This window comes from Lactuca virosa, chromosome 4, assembly GCF_052849685.1.
Source record: "Lactuca virosa cultivar CGN04683 chromosome 4, Lactuca_virosa_CGN04683_v6, whole genome shotgun sequence".
Classification (NCBI taxonomy): Eukaryota; Viridiplantae; Streptophyta; class Magnoliopsida; order Asterales; family Asteraceae; genus Lactuca; species Lactuca virosa.
In genome coordinates, this window is record NC_136429.1 from 514,501,412 (window position 1) to 514,524,234 (window position 22,823).

Genomic DNA, 22,823 nt, shown 5'->3' on the forward strand with positions numbered 1-22,823 from the left:
ATTATTTATTGTTATTTATTAATCATATAATAAATCAATAAATCAACCTCTCCTTCTAAATCCCATGTTTTTATTAGTTACTAGTTCTGTGGGCAACCCAAAAAGGATTTTGCTTCTAATTACAAGTCATACCAATTTATTTATGGGCTTAGACACCTTAATCCAATAGTCTCCCACTTGGATAAGTCAATAACGACAATTACAAGTATAACCTTGAACGAAACAGCAAAATGTGCTTCCCAAGCCACTACCAAACTCTGATTCAAATCAAGCGTTGGCCCTAAGATAAGTGATCAACTATCCTTTCGTTCTTCAAGATATCGTATAGATATGAGGCATGGAATCCAATCAATCTCATGGTCCAAGATTCTATTTCCCGAATTCCCGATTTGTGATGACGTCATTAGACTACAAATTAAACACATCAGTTCATTCATGGCTGAGCCCAACACTATAATGTCAACACCAAATCACTGAGGAGCCCAAAAATATCGCTTTTCCTGTTAAGGCAAAAGGAACAAATAAACTTTGTATATATAACTGTGACCTTTATTCACCAAATCATACATAATACTGCGTTTTGTGACATCATGTTACTGATGCATTTTCGCAACATCAATGCATAACCGATTTATAAATCACAACTTATATATCTTCGTTCGAAGAATAGTAGATATTATCGTCTTAGAATTACTCGTGACTGAATCCATGAAGTAATCTCTAAGCGTGGGTTTATCCAATACTTAAAATCTCTATTTTCAAAGTATTCATGAATATTGTAGCAAACCCATGCAATGTCTAATCTCTATAGACAATCTACAATCGATTCATGACAATCTTAAATCACTACTAAATTACTCAGGAAGTTAAACATGCAAAAAGAAACACGAGAATAAATAATCAAAGAAGGCGATACAATACTCATATTATTCAATCACTAAAATCAATTACATTTATTTTGTTACAATGTTCCAAAACTATCAACTAAATACTAAAACTAATATCATTTCTCAAGCCAATGCTCCTAGCATGATGGTCGTGTTTGACCTTGCTCAGAGCCTTTGTCAAAGGATCTGCAGTATTATCTTTTGATGACACCCGTTTCACCAGGAGATGCCCTTCTTCAACCTTATGTCTGATGTAATGGTACTTTATATCGATATGTTTAGATCTGACATGATCCTTTGGTTCTTTGGTCAAAGCAACCACCCTTCATTATCGCAGAATAGTTCCAATGGCTCTTGAATGGTCAGGACTACTCTAAGATCTCTGATGATATTCTTCAACCAAGCCGCTTCCTTCGATGCTTCACTCGCTGCTATGTACTATGACTCACAAGTAGATTCAACTACCATCGACTGCTTGGAACTTTTCCAAGTTACTTTTCCACCATTCAACAAGAATACCCAGCCAGATTGAGAACAAAAGTTATAACGATCTGTTTGAAAGATGGTGTCACTATAACCAGTCACTCTCAATGTATCATTACCACCAAGAATTAAGAACATGTCTTTTTTCTTCGTAAATACTTAAGTATGTTCTTCACTGAAGTCCAATGGGCTCTGTCAGGATTTACCTGAAAGCGACTAACCATGCTCAAGGCATAATCCACATCAGGGCAAGTACATGTCATAGCATACATGATCGATCCTATAACCAAAGCATATAGGACTTGACTATTGTCATCTATTTCTTCTTCAGTGTTGGGACTTTGAGTCTTACTCAATTTAACAGTACAATGAATGGGTAAATCCCCTTTCTTGAAGTTCTCCATAATAAAACGCTTCAATATTTTGTCCAAGTATGTACTCTAGCTAAGACCAATAAGGCATCTCTTTCTATCCCACAAAATTCTTATCCCAAGAATACAGGTTGTTTCCCCTAGATCCTTCATAGTGAAACACTTCCCAAGCCAAGATTTCACTTCTTTCAAAGTTGGAAATGTCTTTTCCTATAAGGAGTATGTTATCAACATAAAATACTAGGAAATTTACTATACTCCTACTAGCTTTGACATACACACATGACTCATCCTCACTCCTAGAGAATCCAAATTCTTTGACTTTCTCGTGGAAGCAAAGATTCCAGCTGCGAGATGCTTGTTTCAACCCATAAATGGATTTCTCAAGCCTGCACACTATATCTGGATATTTGGCATGTACAAAACCTTCTGGTTGACTCATATAGACGTCTTCAGTTAACTTCCCGTTTAGGAAAGAGGTTTAACATTTATTTGCCATACCTCATAATCATAAAAGCCAACAATATCAAGCATTATCTTCATAGAATTTATCTTATCTACTGGTGAGAAGGTCTCATCATAGCTAATCCATGGGGTTTGAGTAAATCCCTTCGCAACCAGCCTAGCTTTGAAAGTGTGTACCTTTCCATCCATGTCGGTCTTCTTCTTGAAGATCCATTTGCAGCCTACTGTATTGCGACTAGGTTCTTGATCAACCAAGTTCCACACTTGGTTATCATCCATGGACTAGATCTCACTATCCATAACCTCTTTCCATATGGCAGTTTCAAGGCCTGCCATTGATTCCTTGTAGTTAGCATGTTCTTCCAAATTTACCAGTGTTCTATCACTGATAAACGCGTCCCCATCAGTAGTAATATGGAAGCCATAACACTGAGGTGGCATGCTAACCCTGCTGGACCAAAAAAGATGTAATGAATTGTTAATGGGCTCAACAAGACTCTCATCCTCTTGTTGAGAGCTAGTGTTTTCTAAGGTTCCTTCATTAGATGACTCTGGAATTTCTTCCAGATCAATAGCACTCCCACTGTCCTCTTTGAAAATGAGTTCTCTCTCACGAAAGACTCCTCTTCGAGCTACAATGACCACGTTTTCACTAGGTCTGTAGAACAAGTATCCAAAGGACTTTTGTGGGTATCAAATGAATATACACCTCTTGGCTCTGGGTTCGAGTTTGTCATGAGTCTCTCATCTTACGAGAGCTTAACAACCCCATACCTTGATATGTGTGAGTGAGGGTACTTTCCCCGTTCACATCTCATGAGGTGTTTTGGCAACCTTCTGAGTGGGAACAAGATTTATGATATGAGCAACTGTTTCTAAAGCATACCCCCATAAACATATTAGAAGAGAATCTCGAATCATCATGGAACGAACCATATCAAGTAGGGTTCGATTACGCCTCTCAGTCACACCATTAAGTTGTGGTGTTCTTGGAGCAGTCAATTGTGAAACAATTCTACATTCCTTGAGATAGTCGTAAAACTCGATACTAGGATACTCTCCACCCCTGTCAGATCGAATTATATTTATCTTCCTATCCAATTGATTCTCTACCTCATGCTTGAACTCTTTAAACTTTTCAAAAGTATCTTATTTATGTTTCATTAAGTAGATATACCCATATCTGCTATAATCATCGATAAACGTCACGGAGTATCGATTTGCATCCCTTGTAGCAAATCTGAATGGCCCACAGACATCAATATGGATGAGGTCCAACAATCCTTCACGTCTTTCACATGTTCCAGTGAAAGGTGATTTTGTCATCTTGCAAAAGACAAGACTCGCATTCATCATATGGCCTTAAGTCAAATGATTCCAAAACTCCATCCTTTTGGAGTTGGGCGATGTGTTACTTGTTAATGTGCCCAAGACGGCAATGCCACAATAATACTTTGTCTACATTATTAGACGAATCAATATGGAATACACTATTTCCTAAGTTATCAACACATGTAAAAGTTTCATACACAACATTACAAGGTAAAGCTTCAAACATACAAACACCATTTTTATAAACCATAATCGAACCATTGTCATTATCAACTGAATATCAAAAACATTTTCTTAACAATACATGAAATGAAATAATGTTTCGTGTCATTTCTGATGAATAACAACAATTAATCAAATCTATCCTAACACCACTATCTAGCACAAGCTCGTACGTCCCAATCTTGGTGACGGGTGAAGAACGCCTATTCCCCATGATTAGGTTGAGCTTCCCATGCTCCACTTCCTCAATTTTGCTTAAACCCTACAAATTTGAACAAATGTGAAAACCACATCCCATATCAAGGACCCAAAAATGAGAAAATTGTATGTAACACCCGCAAATTCGGGCTACTCGGTTAAAATAGAATAAGCGTTAAAAATGAAATCTTAATAGAATGTTATTTTGGATAAATAATCTTAACAAAAGTTATTTTATATGTGACAAGGATTCCATGCATAAAAAAGTATATCGATTAAACTGACATGACTCTACGTATCGCAAAAATTAAATTTTAGATAGATTACTTTTTAGCCTAAGTGATCTAAAAGAAAGTCGTAGTATTTGAAAAACCGAGAGCATGCATGTAGTGCGAGCATAGAAATTGAAATTCTAATCGGTTGATTGGTAGCTAAAACAATCTAAATGAGAATTGAAGAACTCGTAAATATGAATCCATTGATATAAAGACAGTCGAGAATGGATTTCGTATAAATAAGTTATGAATTCCGCACAGACTTTAACAGTCTAAATCGGTCTAAATATGAATTTTAATTAGATTGAGAATTAGCGGTTGAAACCTTAATGAAAGTTGTAGAGATCATCGAAAGGATTCCAGGGTTATAAAGAAAGTTGAAAACAGAGCTCGTATGCGGAAGTTATGGCCGTCCGAAGATTTCAGGAAAATACTTGTGTTGATGACGTGGCAACACCAGAGTGCGCCATGTGGCTCGGTCGCCAGTCGACCCTCTCACGAGACATGGTAACGTGGAACAACGAGAAGCTGACATGTGGATCACTAAAATCACGACATGTGGATTGTTTCTAGAAGGAATGTCGTGGAAGGACCAGAGCTCGACACGTGTCAGAAAGCCAAAGGAGCCATCCAGGAAAATAAGAGCTTTTGGCTTCGAAGTCCTGTCCTCATGTTTTCGCAGTTTTCTCTTAAAGCTTTATCGCGTCAAAGGATGAGCTAAAGGTGTTAGGCAAAGCTCTTGTAACATCCCAAAAATACTAAGTAAAAATTTTCTTTAAGTCAACCAAAACAATCATTCGTTCATTCCAAAATCCAATCAGAGTATAAGGGAAATGTATCAAAAGTCATCAGAGTACAAAACAAATCATAGAGTGCGGAACACTGGTAGATGCAATGCAATCACGTTGAGCTCTTCCCCAGAATAACATACATCAAACACAATGGGTTCAACCCAACATACATTGCTTCTGGCCCAACCCATGCAATTCGGGCCCAAAGCCTGTGGATTAGGGTTTTCTCCAAAAACAGATGCCATATTGTGGCATCCATGGCTACGCTGTGGCGGGTCATTAAAATCCTGCGATCATAAAAAGTACTGCCATGTTGTGGTGAAGCTCCACCACACCATGGCCACCCAAAATGAAGGTTTAAAAATTAGAAATTAACTCATACTTAAAACGGTTGTTACAACTCTCCCCCACTTGAATCGGACTTTGTCCTCGAAGTTTGTTGCTGCAAATATCTCGGGATAGTGCTCTCTCATCTCCTCCTCGTGTTCCCATGTCCATTTGAAACCCTTATGGTGTTGTCATTGCACCTTCACCAACTCCACTACCTTGTTGCACAAGGCTTTGGTCTTCCTATCAAGAATCACCACTGGTCTCTCCATGTAGTTTAAATTCTCATCCACCTGAATATCCTCCAATGGAACTACTACGGAATCATCAACCAAACACTTCCGCAACCGAGAGACGTGGAAAGTGTTGTGGATCTTACTAAGCTCTTCGGGTAAATACAAATGGTACGCAACCCTGGCCACCCGAGCGATAACCCTGAAAGGACCAATATATCTGGGAGCCAAATTACCCTGCTTCCTAAAGCAGATGACACCTTTCCAGGGTGACACCTTCAAAACTACCATGTCACCAACCTGAAACTCAAGATCGGAATGTCGCTGATCTGTGTAGCTCTTCTGACAGTTCTACGCGATCTGAAGCCTTCCACTCACCTAATGAATCAACTTAATGGTCTTGATTACTACCTCAGTACTCCCCATAACCCGATGTATGACCTCGCCCCAACAAACCGGGGTCCGACATTTCCTCCCATAAAGCATCTTGAAGGGAGGTCGGTCAATACTGGCATGATAACTGTTGTTGTAGGAGAGCTCGGACAAGGGAAGATATATATATATATATATATATATATATATATATATATATATATATATTCTAACTCCCACCAAAGTCCAACACACATACCCGAAGCATATCCTCAAGTGTATGAATCGCCCGCTCGCTCTGCTCATTAATATAGGGATGATAAGATGTACTGAAGTGTAGCCGAGTACCCAATTCCTCATGGAATCTCTTACAGAACCTGAAAGTGAAACGAAAATCCCTATCCGAGACCACTAACATTGGAACCCCATGATGTGCCTCAATTTCACGGATGTAAATATCTGCCAATTTCTCCACAAAGTTGCTCTCCATAATAGGAATAAAATTTGCACTATTGGTCAAGCGATCCACGATGATCCAAATCGAATCTGCCCCCTGCGTTGTATGAAGTAACTTCGTGATGAAGTCCATGGTGACCTCCTCCCATTTCCACATGGGAATGGGTAATGGTTGCATTTTGCCATGAGGTCTCTGGTGTTCGGCCTTGACTTTCCGGCAAGTCAAGCACCGCTCTACAAACCACGTTATCTCCCTCTTCATGAAAGGCCACCACTAAATCAATCTTAAATCTCTATACATCTTTGTGGCCTCTGGAAGGATCGAAAACTTGGACTTATGAGCCTCCTCCAGCAGTGTCTATCTAACCCCACCAACAATCGAAACCCAAACCCTCCTATAGTGAGTCAACAACCCTCGGATATCCTTGAAAAATTACGGAATATGACCCTTGATCCTTTCCTCCTTACAATTTTCCTTTTTCAACCCTTCTACTTGAGCCTCTTTGATCAAATCCAATAGTGAAGAAACAATAACCATCCTCAAACACATATCTATGATAGGTGCACTAGTTTCCTTGCGGCTAAAGGCATCGACTACGACATTGGCCTTCCTAAGGTGGTATAAAATCTCGCAATCGTAGTCCTTTACTACATCAAGCCACCTACGTTGCCTCATATTCAGATTCGGCTGATCCATCAAGTACCTCAAGCTCTTGTGATCTGTATAGATGGTACAGCGGACCCCATAAAAGTAATGATGCCAAATATTGAGGGCAAAAACTGCAGCTCCCAGCTCCAGATCATGCATAGGGTAATTCGACTCTTGAGGCTTCAGCTGCCTCGACGCATAAGCAATCACATGACCCCGCTGCATAAGCACTACACCCAATCTCATTATCGAAGCATCACAGTAAACCACAAAGTCGACAACCACCTCATGTAGGGTCAGAATCGGAGCCTCGTAAAATCTCTGTCTCAGAGTCTCAAATGTCGCTTGCTGCTCAGGCCCCCAACGAAAGGTAACTGTCTTCTTCGTCAATCTGGACAACAGAACTACGATCCTAGGGAAATTCACAATAAACCTTCGGTAATACCCTGCTAAGCTAAGGAAACTTTGAATCTCAGATGGAGACCGCGGAATATCCCACTACATCACGACCTCGATTTTGGCTGGATCGACCAAAATACCCTTTTGATTAACAAAGTGCCCCAAGAACTGCGCCTCGTGCAACCAGAACTCACATTTGGAGAATTTGGTGTAAAGAATATCCCTCCTTAAAGTCTCCAGAACCTCTCGCAAGTGGTCCTCATGTTGTTCCTTGGTCTTAGAATAGACCAAGATACCATCGATTAAGACAGTCACTGACCGATCCAACATCGACCTACAAACCCTGTTCATGAGACCCTTGAACGATATTGGCGCAACGGTGAGCTCTAAATGCATCACCACAAACTCGTAATGACCATATCGATTTTTAAAATATGTCTTCTGAACATCCTCATCCCGAACCCTCATCTGATGGTAGCCTAAACTCAAATCAAACTTGGAAAACCAAGATGTACCCTTCAATTGATCGAACAAATCATAAATCCTCGAGAGTGGATAACGGTTATTCACCATTAACTTGTTCAACTCCCGGTCGTTGATGCACATCCTATGGGAACCATCCTTCTTCTTCATAAATAGTATTGGTGCTCCGCAGGGTGAACTACTCGGCCTGATAAATCCATTGTCTAACAGCTCTTGCAACTATGTAGACAACTCTTGCATCTCAGGTGGTTCTAACCGATAAGGTTACTTAGCTATCGGAGTCGCACCTGGTACTAAATCGATCTGAAACTCGACTTGCCTCACCAGAGGCAATCCAGGAAAATCCTCAGGAAATAAATTAGGATACTCCATCAACTGTTTTCTTTACCTCCTCCCGAGTATCCAACACATAAGCCACAAAACCAGAACAACCCTGTTGAAGATACCTCCTAGCTCTCGTAGGTGAATAAAGAACTGGCCCATGCTGTGTAACCTAGCCCTGAATAACCAGTTCTCCCCCACTTGGGTTTCGAACTCTCACTAACTGATGCTTGATGCCAGTCATAGCCCCATTGGGGATCAACTAGTCCATACCCACAATCACATTCGTCTCACGTAACGGAATGGGAACCAATTCAATTGAATATATCACACCAAATACCTCCAATATACAAACCCAATGAACCATGGAGACCCTTATCGGACGATTATCAACAATCTCAACCTCCAAAGGGCAACCAAGCTCACCAGGAGCATCGTCAAACCTCTTGTTGAGTGCAAGAGACATGAATGACCTGGTAGCACCCGAATCGAAAAGAACCAGTACAGGAAATCCATTCACTAAGAACGTCCCTAAACATTCCAACATGAACATAAGCCTAACAAGGAAAAGAATGAGAATAATAAATAGAGACCATAACTGTAACCATATCAGGAGTTGCACGCACCTCCTCCGCCGTCAGCTGAAAAGTCATGCTCTTCACCACAGGGGCCGCCACCTTGCTCTCACGGCCATCTGTGATCCTCAGTGTAGCTGGAGCAGGTGTCGCCACCGCCCCTCTCGTCAACCTCAGGCAACCGGCCTTCTCATGGCCCATCTGATTGCAATGGAAGTATATCAGACCCGATACCTGGGGATAATCCCTGATGACATGACCAATCTTGCTACACTTGATGTAGCTATCCCCTTTCTCTTGGCAAATCCCCTCATGCACTCTCCTATATCCACCACATCTTCCCTAGCCTGAATGGCCTCTAGGTCGCCAATCAGAAGACTTGAGTCTCTTTACAGGACCCCCAACGGTCTACACCTGCTCCGACTTCCTCTTCCAGAGGTGTTCCAAGTCTATCTCCCGTCCGAGCTCTGGCTATCATATCCTCCAATGTCCGACGAGCTGAAAAGCTAACAAACTCCTAGATATCCGCTCTCAACATGTCATGGTATCGAGTTTTCTTCATTTCCTATTATGCGGCATACTTTGGAACTAGTAAAGCTCTCTCCCAAAACTTGGCAGTGATCTCTGCCACAGTCTCAGTCGTCTGGCGCGGGTCCTGGAACTCCCTCGCCAGCTGTTGCACCTCGACATCCGGTGCAAACTCTTCTCGAAATTTGGTCACAAAATCAGGCCATGTCATGGCCTCAATAGCGGGTGCTCCCACAGCATAACCAACCTCCTCCCACCAATCACGAGCTCGCTCCCTCAAACATCCCGCAGCGAACCTCACCTTCGACCCCTCGGGGTAGAAGCTCGTCATCTGGGCACACTCCATGTCAGCTATCCAATGATTGGCGATAACGGGGTCCTACACCCCAAAGAACTCTAGTGCTCCATATCCCCGAAAATCCTTAAACGTGAGGGTATATGCTCGATACCGCCCGACGGAAAACTCAGCTCAAAAGCTCCAAAAGCGCTCCTCCAACATCTCAACAATCTCTTCCTTGATCGTCTCGAACATCAAAGGGGTCGCATCAAGGATACCTCGCGTAATCTCTAACGCGATGAATCGTGTAAACCCTTATCAATTGGTTCGGCACCAAAGCCCGAACCGGAACCAGATCCTGAACCTCTTGCGCTACCACATGTCATCAGTATACTGAAATACAACACACACACAATCAGTATACACACGAAGAAGCTCACACTCTAGTAGTTTCTTAGAATCATCATGACTTTCCTTGACTCGGGTGCAGATCTTGTGCTTTTAGTAGTACATGCCCAATACTACCTTCAACACCTAATGGTACCTTCCTGAATAATCATCCATAATCCTCTAAGCCACCTCCTTAATCACTTTCTGAAAACCCCGCTAACTGCACACACAACAAACTACTATATTTCCTAAACTCTCTTAGGAATCCTTAACACACTTGCTCCCACACTACCAGGAATTTCTACCAACACTTTCAGTTGCCTTATGCATGAAAATTATACATAAAATGAGATCACATAGACTATCGAATAAATGATTCCACCATAAGCCTACAACAAACAAGGAACAGGAAATAAGGCCAAACCAGTCATTCTAAGGCTATATGATCCTAATCGTATAATATTTTTAAAGCATACACTTAGCAATTAACTGAACTCATATAAATCCCAAGTAATACATAGCATTCAATATCCCTAGGCTATAAGGCATCACACAAACCAGACAAATCTAGCATACAATTCCTGAAGGTATCCTTAGCCCTACTCTATCATGCAATCCACATAGAATTTTATATAACAACACATATGGTATTTTGGGAAAACTTACTTGAGCTCAGCTGATTGCATGCATCTGTCACAACCCGAAAATTTTTATTGGATTAGGTCAAACACATCAACTTAAGGTCAAACTTATAGGCTTCTAGACCGAGTACACATAAGGGTTGCGTGTTAGGAAGTGAACCACGTAAGAACCAAGAGCCTAGAACAACATTTGAGCCATAAAACCTCAATAAGTGAGGTTCACGGCCAAGGACCATGTTCACGGCCGTGAACCCCTCTTAGGCCGTGAACTCATGGTATATAGATGAGTTTTAGCCACTTTTCCTTCACTTCTTCTTCTCTTGGCCGCAATCACTCCATTCTCTCTCAAGTATCATAGTTCAAGAACACCATTTTTCACTCTTAAACACCCCCTTTCCTTTGCTACTCCATAGAAGCTTACTAGGAACTTCACACACCCACCAAAACACCAAGATCTTCAAGAGTTCTTCATCATTCCGGCCGTGATCATCAAGTGGGCCGTGAACCCTTCATGTGTTCATCCTTTGGGCCGTGAACCACATGTGGGTTGTGAACAACTCATCAATTTGGGTCGTGAACTCCATTGGGACGTGAACCATTCAACCCCAGCCGTGAACCATCCTTCCTTTGGGCCGTGAACACCCTATCAACCTCCTATCTTGCTTCAAACACTCCTTTGGTGAGTTATTATTGCATCCTAGGTTGTTTCCCAATCTCCTTTGTAGTTAGATTCACTAATTAGATGCCAATACGTATCATTATATGTCATTTAGGACTCGTTTGTGTCTCGGGACTTCATTCGTGGAACTTATCATCCTTACTCGAATCTTCAATTGAATTACCCACATAATGTGAGTTCATACCCCTATAATCTATTTTTTAAATGTTTTTAAATGCTTTTAAGGGCGGGAATACAAGCTTAACACAATAGTATTGTGTAAATATTTACCTGTGATAACCATCACATTAAAGGATTTCTTATGCTTTTGTAAGTGATCAAATCAATCCAAAAACTCTTTTAAAAAGATGTTAGTTTGTTGTTATAAAACTCCATTTTTAAAGTACATGTTTAATTCAGTAGCTACTTGAGTCTTTTCTACAAATCAGGAATAGTTCAAGCAAACATACTAGTAAACTATAATAGGTATAGTTTAGGGATTCAGTACATACTATATTCTAGAACGGAGGAACAATACATGATTCACGTACTTATACCTTACACTCCCAGTAACCTAGGAAGGGAACGTATCATTAACTCATTGTTTAAAACAAAATATGATAATACACATGGTATAAGGATATATATGGGGTACATTTACAAAGTACCAGGTTATATATGGGGTACATCTACAAAGTACGGGAGTTATATATGGGGTACATCTATAAAGTACATGATTTTATTTAAAAAGGGTACATCTACAAACTACCGGACAATAATAAATAAAACATAGCAATATATAAAACTCACAACAGTATCGACTGAGGCGTTTAGAGTACAGGATTTCAATACTTCTAGTAGTCTTCCTAACCAATAAAACAGCGCCGCATAACTTTCCTAGTAACATGAACATTCAGTAAAAAGGGGGCCTATAATGCTAACTTTATGATTCCTTAGTGGATACATTAGGGATATATATTAATAGGATCCAACAGGCAGTAAGATGTGTGCTTTCCGCTTCATTTCCTGTTCCTTGTTTGGTTGTGGGCTTAGAGTAGATTCACACAGTCTACTATCTATTCGATCTTAGCTATATATATATATATATATATATATATATATATATATATATATATATATATATATATATATATATATATATATATATATATATATATATTGTATACACCAAGTAATCATAGGGAGTAACAGGTATGGGTCAGGTCATAGCATACAAATTCAGTATACCGCTTTCTAGTACAAAAAGATACTTTTCGGCTAGATCATTAAGTAAGTGAAACTAGAAACTTATCTATAAAAGGTTTGATTCGAATTATTAAACCGGTATAACTTAAAAACCTTTAGTGTTTAATTCTATAATACCTTAGTTTACACATCAGGTTTATATATAATTAATATCCGACAGGCAGTTGGATGTGTGTTTTCCGCCTTACTTCCTGTTCCTTGTTTAGTTGTGGTCTTAGTGCAGATTCACACATTTAACTGTCCGTTCGATATTAGATTATATATAACTAGTATAAACTAAGTGATTATAGAATGAACTATTGTGGTTACCATCTTACTAAAAGGAAATATATGATTTTCTTAAGGAATGTTTTCTTCAAATATAAAAGAACTATTACAGTTAACTCCGTAAGTACCAAATGAATACGCCAGGGTTATATACAATGAAGATCTAGCAAACAATGGGATGTGTGACTTCCGCCTCCTTCCCTGTTCCTTGTTTGGTTGTGGGCTTAGGGCAGATTCACCCTATCGATTGTCTGTTTACTCTAAATTATATATAACTTGTATCCATTTAGTACTCATAGAAGGAATTGTAGAGTCATTTTTACTTATCATTCATCACATCAGAAAATATAGGATTTTCTGGAGGAACAGGCGAACTTTTCAAAAGAACTTCTAGTTTACTTTTCATAACTAAAATACTTATGAACTCACCAGCTTAAATGCTGATCTACTCTTTCAAAATAATTTGTATTCTCAGGAAACTAGTAGACAGGTACACGCACTGGGATTCAGAAGATGGAGTATAGTAGCTTCATGTCTTGTTTTGTTATTTACTTTTGGAGTCAATCTTTTGTGAATCACATACTTTGTAAACACGTTAATATTAATGCAATGTTTGTTTATTACTTTGATTACTATGATGCATGTGTTGTGATACTAAACATGACGTCCTCCGCCCCCGAACGTTTCCGCCGTTCCGGTTTGGGGGTGTGACAGATTGGTATCAGAGCATTGTTTATACTGAACTAAGTATATCAACCTATAAAAGATATACAACTATAAATGCAATGGGGACGAAGTGCGCTAACTAAAAGTATATTTTAAAATATAACAATATTTTATAAAAGTATACATACCTGCTTATACATATATACATACTAGAACAAGTATCACAAGAAGAACATAATAGAAGTATTTAAAGGTTGGACACTGCTGTCAAACCTGGACAGTTATGTAATCATATCTGGGATCAATATAGCCTGATCAACTATATTTATTTGAGATATGACCAACATGTGTTTGGGAGTGATGTGGTGTTGCAACAGTCTTAAAAGTTACCTAACTCTATACGCAAGGGATTTCTAGATCAGAACATAAAGTTAAAATACTATAGGAGTATTTTATGATACTGTAAGATAACAACAAGTTTAAAACTTACCAAGTTCATTACATTAAAATACTATAGGAGTATTTTAGGCACTATAAATAACTTATGTGATAATTTAAAAGACCCTTCTGGTAGGTCTATAATTCCGGAGTGTATACTCCCAAGGTTTTATATAATTGAGATTTTATAGACTTAGAATTTGTGATCTATGCTCTACTTCCTGTTCCTTGTTTGGTTGTGGTTTTAGATTGGGGTCACTTATTCGAAGTTCTATTTAATCTTAAATTATATACAACTTGTATACACTGCGCAATTATAGGAGGACCTGGTAAGGATCACCCCATAATGTTTCACTTAATCTCATAGATTCTTAAGACACTTCCATTCTCGCACGACAAACCCAGATAGATGTAACCACTCCATCATAGCAGTCAACAGAGGAGTCAAGGAGGAACAAGAGGAGGTTCATGAGGAGATTTCCCAAGGAGGGATCAGCCAAAGAAACCAAACGTCCTATGCGTCAAACTAATAAATAATAACCAAAAATGACTTAGTGAGCTAGTGAATACACTACTTACACTATGTGTTAGGATTATTTCTTTTTCGTGCAGCCAATAACCGTTATTCAATTCACAGAAATTCATTCGAGGATAGCCACTTCAAATTCATAAAGTTTATTTTATATAGACTTCCGTCATGAATCATTTCAGAACCTTACGAAAGTCAAAACATGATACACTAGGAAACATGGATAAATTAGTTTAAAAATCACTCGTACAATACCTACTTCTACTCACTACCATGGACATATCTCAGAAATGTTGACAGAAACATTGAGAATAGTCCAACAAAGCGTGAAAATGTTTAGTACATTTAAGTTGATGGAATAAAACTATCAATGACCATCATTACTCATGAAATCATTTCTCGCCATGCAATAGAATAATGTCTTCACAAGGAGGAAACCAAGCAACAGGCGAGGCACCAATTCTGCAGATAGACTCCGCTACATTTCAGGCTGCGGTCACAGCTGCTATGACAGCTGTCATGGCACAGTTCAATACTGATAACGCCAGTGGAAGCGGAAGTGTGCCGGTTATGCTAATCACAATAATAATCAAGGGAACCCGCGAGTGTCTGCTGACAAGGACACCCCAGACCACAAACCTAAGAACAAGAAACGAAAGTTCTGGGACAAAAAGGGGAAAAAGTCGGCTCAAGGTTCTACCAAGAGACGACAGCCCGTGACTACCCCCTGCGGTCACAACAGCATTCACAACATCTGGCACTTCATCTGCCACTACAACCCCCGTCAACCGATATGTTGGAAATCTTCCAAGGTGCGACAAATGCACCTACCACCACAACGGAGCTTGCTGAGAGATGCAGTGCATGAATTGCCGCAGGAAGGGGCACACTGCCCGTTTCTACAGGGCGCCGGCACGACCAATCTCTCAAGTAAACCAGGCTTGTTTCAAGTGCGTCGAATCTGGACACTTCAAGAGGGAATGTCCAATAGAGAGAAATGACGAAGGAGCTCGCTTCTGTAGAACTCCAACTCAACACATCACTTCAACCACCGATGCTGGTATAGTTCAAGTATGCCATGCATGTGGTGAAATGGGACATGTCAAGAGAGACTGTCCAACAGATAGAAATGACGAAGGAAAAGGAGGAATCTAACGACACGAATAAGGGAGCAACGAGGAACCCCTCTTTTGAGATTTTTGGTACGTCTTCTAAATAAAATTACTTTAAAGATTTAAATTATATTTCATATTAAGATTAAAACTTGGGGAAAATTTAAAAAGTAGTTATAAATTATTTATCCGAACAAGTCACAACATTCATAAGAGAACTAAAGATCCGTTCAGGAGAGCTATGATGGCTTAGTATGTACATCAGGGTTGTGCATAGCTAAGATTTTGCAGGCTTAGAGTGAGTGATTCTGCCTCATTTTCTGTTCCTTGTATGGTTGTGGATTTAGGGCAGAGTCACTCAGTCGACCGTCTTATTCATCTTAATTATACATAACTTGTATATGTCAGGCGATCATAGAGGTACCGAGGAGGATCATAATATAAAGTATCGACACTAGTTATCAAAGCACTTTCACTGTTAGTACTCGCTCATCGCGGTACGATTTATGGTGGTGGTTTTATCAAGGAGAAAACTTAAAGCACTAGAAAGTCTTCACATAATACATTGTCGAGCACACTAGGGAGACACCATCATATAACAAACGTTTCTTTCAAATCGGCCTAACATTTGTTTCTGTAAAGAGTCCATTGTCGTCATTCGTCATGGATTGGCGTGGTCCTCACCATACCAAGTTCATGTGTTACAAAAATCCATCGCCTTAACCGACCGATTAACGAAACCCTTTTCATTCGTAACGACAGCCCGAACCAGACCTCAGAATCGTCTCCTTCATATTCTTGACCCCGAAGTACTCATGCGAAGAGTACCTTGCCCTCCGAAACCTTTCTGATGTATACTCAACAGACCTTCCCGAACTACTACTCGTCCAACAGATCAAGTTCAAGCACAGAAGCTAAGGACGAATACAGCCCAACTATCACGATTAAGTGTATACGCGAGGGTGGTATATAATTATGATTATGAAGATTTAGTATGTGTGTTTCCGACCTATCTCCTGTTCCTTGTTTGGTTATGGACCTGGGGTAGAGTCGCACATCCGACCGTCTTACTAATCTTAATTATATACAACTTGTATACACGAGGTACTAATAGATGGAGCAGGTATGAATCCTATCATGAACTCCAGGGCGATGTTGCCCAGGTCTACGAGTGGCTATTCTACCACTCAGAGGAGCACGACCCCAAGAGTATTGCTGAGAAAGCTAATTTTGGGACGAAATTCCATCTAACGGGGGGAAAATGTCACAACCCGAAAAATTTTATTGGATCAGGTCAAACACATCAACTTAAGGTCAAACTTATAGGCTTAAAGACCGAGTATACGTAAGGGTTGCGTGTTAGGAAGTGAACCACGTAAGAACCAAGAGCCTAGAACAACATTTAAGCCATAAAACCTCAACAAGTGAGGTTCACGGCCAAGGACCATGTTCACGGTGGTGAAACCCTCTTAGGTCGTGAACTCATGGTATATAGATGAGTTTTAGCCACTTTTCCTTCACTTCTTCTTCTCTTGGCCGCAATCACTCCATTCTCTCTCAAGTATCATAGTTCAAGAACACCATCTTTCACTCTTAAACATCCCCTTTCCTTTGCTACTCCATAAAAGCTTACTAGGAACTTCAAACACCCACCAAAACACCAAGATCTTCAAGAGTTCTTCATCATTTGGGCCGTAATCATCAAGTGGTCCGTGAAGCCTTCATGTGTTCATCCTTTGGGTCGTGAACCACATGTTGGTTGTGAACAACTCATCAATTTGGGCCGTCAACTCCATTGGGTCGTGAACCATTCAGGCCCAGCCGTGAACTATCCTTCCTTTGGGCCGTGAACACCCTATCAGCCTCCTATCTTGCTTCAAACACTCCTTTGGTGAGTTATTCTTGCATCCTAGCTTATTTCCCAATCTCGTTTGTAGTTAGATTTACTAATTACATGCCAATATGTATCATTATATGTCATTTAGGACTCGTTTGTGTCTCGGGACTTCATTCGTGGAACTTATCATCCTTACTCAAATCTTCAATTAAATTACCCACATAAGGTGAGTTCATACCCCTATAATCTATCTTTTAAATGTTTTTAAATGCTTTTAAGGGCGGGAATACAAGCTTAACACAATAGTATTGTGTAAATATTTACCTGTGATAACCATCACATTAAAGGATTTCTTATGCTTTTGTAAGTGATCAAATCAATCCAAAAACTCTTTTAAAAAGATGTTAGTTTGTTGTTATAAAACTCCATTTTTAAAGTACATGTTTAATTCAATAGCTACTTGAGTCTTTTCTACAAATCAGGAATAGTTCAAGCAAACATACTAGTAAACTATAATAGGTATAGTTTAGGGATTCAGTACATACTATATTCTAGAACGGAGGAACAATACATGATTCACGTACTTATACCTTACACTCCCAGTAACCTAGGAAGGGAACGTATCATTAACTCATTGTTTAAAACAAAATATGATAATACACATGGTATAAGGATATATATGGGATACATTTACAAAGTACCAGGTTATATATGGGGTACATCTACAAAGTATGGGAGTTATATATGGGGTACATCTATAAAGTACAGGATTTTATTTAAAAAGGGTACATCTACAAACTACCGGACAATAATAAATAAAACATAGCAATATATAAAACTCACAATAGTATCGACTGAGGCGTTTAGAGTACAGGATTTCAATACTTCTAGTAGTCTTCCTAACCAATAAAACAGCGCCGCATAACTTTCCTAGTAACATGAACATTCAGTAAAAAGGGGGCCTATAATGCTAACTTTATGATTCCTTAATGGATACATTAGGGATATATATTAATAGGACCTGACAGGCAGTAGGATGTGTGATTTGCGCTTCATTTCCTATTCCTTGTTTGGTTGTGGGCTTAGAGTAGATTCACTCAGTCTACTATCTATTCGATCTTATATATATATATATATATATATATATATATATATATATATACATATATATATATATATATATATATATATATATATATATATATATATATATATATATATATATCTTGTATACACCAAGTAATCATAGGGAGTAACAGGTATGGGTCAGGTCATAGCATACAAGTTCAGTATACTGCATTCTAGTACAAAAATATACTTTTCGGCTAGATCATTAAGTAAGTGAAACTAGAAACTTATCTATAAAAGGTTTGATTCGAATTATTAAACCGGTATAACTTAAAAACCTTTAGTGTTTAATTCTATAATACCTTAGTTTACACATCAGGTTTATATATAATTAATATCCGACAGGCAGTTGGATGTGTGTTTTCCGCCTTACTTCCTGTTCCTTGTTTAGTTGTGGTCTTAGTGCAGATTCACACATTTAACTGTCCGTTCGATATTAGATTATATATAACTAGTATAAACTAAGTGATTATAGAAGGAAATATTGTGGTTACCATCTTACTAAAAGGAAATATATGATTTTCTTAAGGAATGTTTTCTTCAAATATAAAAGAACTATTACAGTTAACTCCGTAAGTACCAAATGAATACGCCAGGGTTATATACAATGAAGATCTAGCAAACAATGGGATGTGTGACTTCTGCCTCATTCCCTGTTCCTTGTTTGGTTGTGGGCTTAGGGCAGATTCACCCAATCGATTGTTTGTTTACTCTAAATTATATATAACTTGTATCCATTTAGTACTCATAGAAGGAATTGTAGAGTCATTTTTACTTATCATTCATCACATCAGAAAATATAGGATTTTCTGGAGGAACAGGCGAACTTTTCAAAAGAACTTCTAGTTTACTTTTCATAACTAAAATACTTATGAACAGTGAAGAGACTCGCCTTTCAGACGATAATCTGTTGCAACTACTCTCACAACCAAAATACAGATGCTATACACCACCTATATAGTCACACAAGGTAAACCCTTATCCCTCCATCTAAAATTAGGAGTTTGACCAAAAGTCAACTCAAGTCAAAAGTCAATGGTCAAAGTCAGCGGTCAAAGTTGACTTTAGTCGACCGCCACGTTGTGGCCATCCATTACCACGTCGTTGCCCATAAACGACAATACTTATGGGAATTTTACAGACGCCACATTTTGGCGATCTAAGGCCACACCGTAGGCACTAGGTTCTTAACAACTTTATGGGTTAAGTCGTTTTCTTTGATTCTAAGAGCTCCAAAGACCAGATCAGGTCCTTCGTATGGTCTAGATGAATAAAGTTTACAACTTTATCCCTTATGACCCTCCAACAGGTCAAGATATCAAACCCTAGGTCCAAACAAGGGAAAACATAACATGGACTTAATCATTAAGCACTAAATCTTGAAATTTCCTTGTCCATAAGCTCCAGAAGATTTTCTAGCACCAACACTAAATCTGTGATTTATAGACATGCATGTCTAATGCATGTATTAAACTCATGTTAGGGAAAAATAAGGGTTTGATGACCAAGATTACATGCATGACAAAAAAACTCATTCTTACTTCAGATCTAAGGCACTAAACACCCCAAATGTCCTAGAGATTTAAAAAATTGAAAATTTTATGTTACTTAACCACCCCAACCCACCAAGACATGAAGAATAAGGGACAAATCGGGATATAGCATCTTATCAACATAAATATTAAGTCTTGGACACACACCAAGGTCCATAAGAAAAGCTAGAAGATGAGGATGATTCTTGCAAGGTGAACCACCACTCCAAAAGGCTTCATTCTCCTTCAATGATCACAAAAGTACCAAAAACGAGCTCACAATATGTAAAGGTGGCTATAGTTAGGATTTTTGAGCGTGGGAGGGTGATGGAATTTGAATGATGACAAAACCCTAGCCATAATGTCCTTTAAATAGGGCCCAAAGCCTAAGGATTAAGGTTTTCTCCAAAAGCAGATGCCACGCTGTGGCACCCATGGTCATGCTGTGGCAGGTCATTATAATCCTAAGATCATAAAAAGTACCGCCACGCCGTGGTGAAGCTCCACCATGACATGGTTACCCAAAATAAAGGTTTAAAAATTAGAAATTAACTCATACCTGAAACGAGTGTTACAACTTTACAGAGATCACTAGTTATTCACCTAACTTAAGGGAGTGCATAGTTACTTTCAACTTACACATAGATAATAGTATTTTAATTTCTTAAATTCTATGTGAGTTTTTTTTTTGTGTTTAATATATTTGTACGATATGATATGGTTATTACTTGATCTAATTGTATATTAAAATTAATAATATGATTGGGTAGTAAAGGGATGTGTAAAATAATAAATGATGGGGTATATTAGGGTTGTATGAGATAGTAGTTGTGAGAGTTATGTGAAATAATTAGCTGTGACTTTCCGTGTCTATCCAAAGTACTATTATACTGACGTGCATATCCAAAGTATTGTTGTACTGTTGTGCTTACCCAAAGTACTATCGTACTGTCGTGCATACCCTAAGTATTATTTGTACTATCGTGTTGTGTCCAAGGTTTTATCAAAATGTTGTTCCTAATCATTTATGAAAAATATAGATGACTACTGTCAAAGATCCTTTACAAAAGATCTCTCGAGACCATCATTCTAGGATTAGGAAGTGAGAATAACGGGAATGGGGTAATTGGGTTATTTGAATGCTGAAGAATATATGATTAAAGAATATAGTATTGTGGCTTGAAAACCCTATGTGCTCACTATGTTTCCCAACTTGACCCATTCAGTTTCTTTGTATCACATGTAACGATACGAAGGTACTGATAGATAATGTAATTATCTGTTGGGAGATTTAAAGATTTTGTAGGCTGCAAGAATATTGATGTAAGGCCTATTTATGCTTATGTTTTGTATCAATTACGACATCCCAAAGTTTTTAATAATCAACTAAAAACATTTTCTTCAAAAATACTTTTTATGGGACGAAATTATGTAAGTATAAATGATCACTCTGAGTTGAAATAAGCATAAAGAAAAAGTTTTAAAAAGGCCGTAAATTTGGGGATGTCACATTGTGTGTTATTGATATGAATAGTTTATGTACCTGATGAGGAGCTAGATGGCTTGATCTTCCCCTCTTTCAGCTCTTGAAGGTACCTTGGGCGGTTTCTTCTCCAATGCCATTTCTCGCCACAATGGAAGGAAATGGCCTCCGTTGGGTCACTAACAGCTGGAACATCAAAGTTGGGCTTCGAATTGGACCCACTACCAGATGCTCCAGTACGGGCCTTCCCTTACCAGTTGGATTGGGAGGGATCCTTCTTCTTCTTTCCTTTGTTATGTCCAATAGCCAGGATAGGAGCACTTATAGCAGAAGGGACATGATTTTTCTTCATCCCTAATTCAACAGTCTGCAACAAGTTGTGGATTTGGGTCAATGTCGTCTCCATGTTGTTCAAATAATAAGTTAATATGAACTGATCATAACTAGAAGTGAAAGAGTTAAGGACCATACCAATGGCCAATTCTTGACCAAACGTCACATTGAGCTTTTCCAACCACTCCATGTATCTTTGCATTCTTTTCTCTTGAGCGTAAACAGATTCTCCTTCTGTCAACTTGCACGCCATAAAAGACTTGACCACTTCATAGCGTTCTTGCCTAGCCATCTTGTGAAACTTTTCAGCAAGGTCGACGCATATCTCATAGGGCCAGTAGTCCTCATAGAACTTATGGAGTTCTGGCGTCATGGTAGCAACGATGATGCAAGCAACGTTCGTGGGGTCATCAGAATGCTTATTGAAAGCAACTGTTTCTCCAGGAGTAGCAATGGATTGATCGATTTCAACAAGAGGCTTTTCGAGAACATATTCCTTGTTCTCGTATCGAAGAGTCACCTTCAAATTTCTCATCCAGTGCATATAGTTTGGACCAGTGAGTTTCTCTTTTGACAGAGTCGATAAGAGATTGAAGTTAGAGCTTTGCATGGAGTTTTGAGTAGCAGTATATTCATCGTTTCCAGTCATCTATAAGAGAGAGATAGTTTTAGTTAGTTGATATAAATCCTAAATATTTTAACTCAAATTAATAGTCAAGGCTAGGATCTAAAATACAATTCACAATTAAAAAGAGGGATGTTGTAATCTAATTGCAAATTTATCAAGGTAGGTAAAACAATTCACCAATTTCAATCCGATATCAAATTCCTAGATCATTTGAGATTCATTGAATCATATCAATGACATGTTTAATTTCATATTATTCTCTTCAATTTGT

The 22,823-nt window shown here is 38.8% G+C and overlaps 1 protein-coding gene across 1 annotated transcript; it reads right to left on the reverse strand.

Moving 5' to 3' along the window:
• Nucleotides 1-21,841: 21,841 nt before the first annotated feature.
• Nucleotides 21,842-22,573, reverse strand: LOC145107061 (uncharacterized). Its single transcript, XM_079043939.1, has one exon. The coding sequence runs from the start codon at nt 22,571-22,573 to the stop codon at nt 21,842-21,844; it is 732 nt and encodes a 243-aa protein (XP_078900065.1).
• Between the last annotated feature and the right edge of the window lie 250 nt (nt 22,574-22,823).